Below are 5,251 nucleotides of genomic sequence, written 5' to 3' on the forward strand. Positions count from 1 at the left end.
TCCTGGGTAAGAATTCATAGGGTTCTTGGCATTTTTCAATATTGGGTCAGTTACGTACCGGTCCGGTTTATTGCATATGAATTGAATGAGGAACTAACTCCAAGTCAGAACTTGTTTAATCTATGGCTTCTCATCTGACCGAAATTTATGACCGACCCTAACATTCTCTCTCTCCAAAACTTAGATGATTAACTTATTAACCTATATATGGACATGAAGCTGCCATGTGCTGCTCCTCTCATCGTACTCCAAGCCACAGCTGAAGGGGTGCCCAAGGACCAAAGCTTATCCTCTTCCCCTCACACACATCATATGCCCCCATGTTGAGCTGTATTAATATTTCAATTATTTGCCAGCATCAAACCCTACCTCAATCCCTCAAAATCTCATCCTCCTTTTCTCCTCTTCAAGAAACGCTTATCTAATAACACTCGCTCGAGATCATCAGTAATACAAGTCATTAATTGCACGTATATGAAGTTTACATTTGGACGAAAAAATCAATAAATAATGTGTAATTACAAGTGATTGTATGTATTTAAAGTTTATCTTTTAATTTAAAGAATAGATAGTAATCGAATTAGTGAAATTCCGAAATACATGATTCTTCTATACAGTACATACCTTTGAATCCACATGTTCATACCTTCTACCTCTTGACATGGATAAACTAACCAGCCCTCTCTCAAACCAAATTAACTGTTTTGATTATATCAGATCATGAGCTCCAAATCTTTTATTGATAAAATAAACACACTTATTCTCAAATACTTTGCATTATTATCAATGCAGTGGATCTTGTAATGTGGCGAATCATTGAATGAAAATTCCAGGAAGCAATGCATGAAATGAAATGAAAATGAGAGCTAATCATCCATGTCACCCAAGTCAATCTAGCTAGCTAGCTAAACGCCTAAAACCCCACGTTAGGGGCAAAACCGTCATAAACAAATAATCTGAAACTTTATATAAACCAGTATGAGTCAGTGAGTCCCCCACGCCCATCTTCTTCGTCTCTCTCCCACTTCAAACTTCTAAACCCGACAGCGCACTACTCACTGTAACTCAGCTTCTGCTTCTTCAATCTTCATCACTTTCAACTCACACAGAGAGAAAAAGAAAGCAACGTTTCTTTTATAAACACATTAGAAGTCTAAAACCTTTCACAGTTACGAAATAATGAGAACACTTCTCGTATTTGTTGCAGTATTGTTGGCTGCTGGTACTTGGGCCGTCCGGGCTTGTCCGCCTTCAGACCGGGCGGCCCTGCTCGCTTTCAAAGCGAGCCTCCATGAGCCCTACTTGGGAATTTTCAAATCATGGACCGGCGCCGACTGCTGCCACAAATGGTACGGTATCAGCTGCGACCAGGAGACCCGCCGTGTCGCCGACATAAATCTCCGGGGTGAGTCCGAGGACCCGATTTTCGAACGTGCCAAAAGAACCGGCTACATGACCGGGACGATCTCGCCGGCCATCTGCCGCCTGACCCGCCTCTCCAGCATCACCATCGCCGACTGGAAGGGCATCTCCGGCGAGATTCCCCGGTGCATCTCCAACTTACCCTTCCTTCGGATCCTCGACCTCATCGGAAACAAGCTCACTGGACCGCTTCCGTCCGAGATCGGCCGGCTCCAGAGGCTCACCGTCCTCAACGTCGCTGACAACCTCATCTCCGGCACAATCCCAGAGTCCCTCACGAAAATCTCAACCCTCATGCACCTAGACCTCCGCAACAACAAAATTTCCGGCAAGTTGCCGGCAGATTTCGGCCGGCTCGGCATGCTCAGCCGCGCTTTGCTCAGCCGAAATCTGCTTTCCGGTTCCATTCCCGCTTCCATCTCTCAAATCTACCGTCTGGCCGATCTTGATCTCTCTCTCAACCAACTCTCCGGTCCGATTCCGGCCTCTCTAGGCAAAATGGCCGTCCTCGCAACCCTAAATCTCGACTGTAACAACATCACCGGAACTATTCCCCCGAGTTTGATTGTCTCAGCTATAAGCAACTTGAACTTGAGCCGAAACTCCCTACAGGGTTTTATTCCAAACGTGTTTGGGCCGAGATCTTACTTCACTGTGATAGACCTGTCGTACAATAGGTTTAGGGGTAATATTCCGTCGACCCTATCGTCGGCTTCTTACATCGGTCACTTGGATTTGAGCCACAACCACCTCTGTGGAAAGATTCCGGTGGGTTCGCCGTTCGATCACCTTGAAGCATCGTCTTTTAGTTACAACGATTGCTTATGTGGGAAGCCACTAAGAGCTTGCTAAATTAAATTGCTAAGTAAGATTATATACATAGTGAAGATGGTCATTATTACTATGAAAGACTCGTAAGAGAGGATTATGTATTCCGTGTGTTTTATTAGATCATTATTATTTACTAATGAGCAATGAAGTATTATTTTTCATGCACGTATTTTTACTCTTTTTTGCATGTATTAGTATGGGACTCCTTTTAGTTGTCTTTGATTCTTATTGAAAGAGAAGCTATTTACTCATCACTTTTGAAATGTGCTCATGTGTTCATAATTTCATGTTGATGTGAGCATGGACTATTTGAGATTTTGAGGTTAATCATCTTGGTAGTGAGAAATGAAGTCAATGTTACTATTTGAGGTTGATGAAAATGAAATAGGGTATAGTTTTGTACTTTTGTGAATATGATGGTAAAAGGGACATTCAATTATTGAAAGAGAAGCTATTTACTCATCACTTTTGAAATTCAAAACCACACATATTCTCCATGTCTTCATTATCACATTTTCATCATCATTCATGTCAATAGTTTGCTCCAATGTTTGTACCAAATGAACGAAATGGGTTTTGAGAAGCACATTTTCTCTCAAACCGGTTTTGTGAAACTTCAGGCATGTGGGTATTGGGTATTGTTTCTGAAATTGCCAAAAGTGCTTTTGCATAAAACTTCTAACAAAAACACTTCTACAGAAACAACTAACCGGCTCCTAAATGTCGACCAAGTCTGAAAACTAGTTATAGACTATGATGTCAACAACTCGTGTAGGCTTAAGCTGGCACTTCACTATAAGCAAGCACAGCACAAACCCATTTGGGCAATTTGCAGTTTTGCACAGCTGTGGCTACTACAATCTTACAATTCCACATAATACCTCATACATGTTATACATCAAAGACAGCACACGTGAAGCATTAGTGAGATAATGACTCACCCAGCCCCAGTTGTACAATTTGCATTCAAGAATAGGAGGCCAAACGGTGAACAGTAACCTCACACGCCTGAAATGAATGGCTTACCATGTTATGAGGAAACAAGAATATTAAGTATTTCTCATATTATAGATGCTCTCGTGATGCCACCAGAAAACAATAATGGCCACCTCATAATGAACAAGGATAGAATGGAGTAAATCTAAGTTACTTTAACTGTGTCTCCATTTCAAAGTGAAACATTGGAATAAAAATTAACCAGACTTTGCGGTGAAATAGACTTGGAACAAAATGAATTACCAAAAATCTACTCAGGGAAGGCTATATGATTCAATCATCTGCATCGATGACTGTGGTGCCTAATCCCTTGAGACCGTCTGGTGGAACCTCAGTGACTGTTACCAGAGAGTATAGCTCCTCTTTAGCATCTTCCTCCTCGTTTCTTCTGCGAGCAATGCGTACACGAACCCTCCTTGGCACACTTCGAATGCCCCGGCTCCAAATGTGCTTGTTGAGCTTCACATCGACCCTGACGTCAGTGGTTCCCATAGCCTTCTGAGCAAACTTCCGAATCTCTTTGATGGCATTTGGTGCCTTCTTTTTGAATGTGCTACAAAAGAACAAAAAAGCACAGCACTATAAATTTTCACTGTCTGTGCAACAATCACAATATTACAGAACAAACACCAAGTATGCAACGGAATGGAAGATACAAGCCAATAAAATGCACATTGTTTACCACAACTCTCATGCACTCTTAAGGATAAGCAAAGAGCATATACACACTAATGCACCTATACCAATTCATGATGGCTTCAATGTGAGGAAAATCTCTGGTAACCCATAATAACACAAGCCCCTCAGGATGATCCGATTAAATTACCCTGCTCTAATACTGTCAGAAGGATCGATTACAATTTGAAGTATACACTAGGAAACCAGTAAACAATACAATCTGAGTTGATGTTCAGGCTTCAGCCCTCCCATTACAACGAAAAAAAGGGTATTTCCTACTAGATATTCGGTCCAATTCAATCTCAAAACACACAATCAAACCATTCAAATAGCGCATTTTGTCCAAACTAGACTATGCTTTTATTCACAAGTCATGTAATTGTCTCCAACCAAAACCTGAACCATTAATTTCACACTGTCAAACAAATTTTCTTACTAATCTGCATAAACACTTCAAAATCAAAATGAAACCTACATTGAACCATAGATATAAGCAAAGTTGCTTGAAGATCAAATTGAAATTTACAAGGACACAATTGGGGCTCAGAGAATACCCTATGTCTCCATAGAATTTGAGCAGCTAAATTGAACTCGAATCTTCAATTAGATATACACTATAGGTAATCGCATCACAGATTTGATGAGCCATTTCGGAGAAATATCGGAGTGAATGGAAATACATACCATCCATGGAGTCGCTTGTGAAGATTGACGGTGTACTCTCTGGTGACCACCTCTTCTTTTCTTCCTCGACCCGTCTTCTCCACCATTGTTGATAGCTCTGAAGCTCTGCGCCGAAATCAAAAACCCTCAAAACCCTAAACGATGCCGCCAAGTCCAACCCTACGTGGAGCGGTCAACAGTTTATATACGGTTTGGGTTGTAAAATATGGGCCACCTGTGGCTCATATGTACTGGGCCAGTGTTATAAACCACGTTAGTGGGTCGGGTACTAGGGTAATTCCAAGTTTTTTTTTTTTAATTATTATTCCAAGTTCTAATTACCCAGTCTTTTTAGGATTTTTTGCCCACTTTTTCAGGGAAGGAGTCGGTGGGTTCTCAGTTTTGACTTTTGAGACATTTACTTGGGAAAAACTCACAAACAGTACCTAAACTATGGGCCACTAATAACTTTCGTACCTCAACTTCAAAAAATATCATTTTGGTACCTGGACTTTTCACCTCGACCTAAGATTCATACCTGAGAACAGTAAAACCGTTAACGGGGTTAACTTTTCAAGGGTATAGTCATCCTTTCATGTCCTCCTGCTAACCACCACAAAACCATCTCTTTTCTCCTTCACACAACCCTTCTCTATAATCC

At 41.2% G+C, this 5,251-nt stretch overlaps 2 protein-coding genes across 2 annotated transcripts; one reads left to right on the forward strand and one right to left on the reverse strand.

Annotated features, from left to right (window-relative positions):
* The first annotated feature begins 982 nt into the window (after positions 1 to 982).
* On the forward strand, positions 983 to 2,418 carry LOC133732365 (DNA damage-repair/toleration protein DRT100-like). The gene has a single exon (XM_062159902.1). It carries the CDS (start codon positions 1,180 to 1,182, stop codon positions 2,272 to 2,274), a length of 1,095 nt encoding a protein of 364 aa, XP_062015886.1. The 5' UTR covers positions 983 to 1,179; the 3' UTR covers positions 2,275 to 2,418.
* Positions 2,419 to 3,283: 865 nt separating this feature from the next.
* LOC133732283 (large ribosomal subunit protein eL31-like) lies at positions 3,284 to 4,778 on the reverse strand. The gene is made up of 2 exons (XM_062159795.1): positions 4,612 to 4,778; positions 3,284 to 3,802 (listed from the first exon to the last, which is right to left on the reverse strand). Exons 1-2 carry the CDS (start codon positions 4,695 to 4,697, stop codon positions 3,523 to 3,525), a joined length of 366 nt encoding a protein of 121 aa, XP_062015779.1. The 5' UTR covers positions 4,698 to 4,778; the 3' UTR covers positions 3,284 to 3,522.
* Between the last annotated feature and the right edge of the window lie 473 nt (positions 4,779 to 5,251).

Source organism: Rosa rugosa, chromosome 2 (genome assembly GCF_958449725.1).
Source record: "Rosa rugosa chromosome 2, drRosRugo1.1, whole genome shotgun sequence".
In the NCBI taxonomy this organism is placed as follows: domain Eukaryota; kingdom Viridiplantae; phylum Streptophyta; class Magnoliopsida; order Rosales; family Rosaceae; genus Rosa; species Rosa rugosa.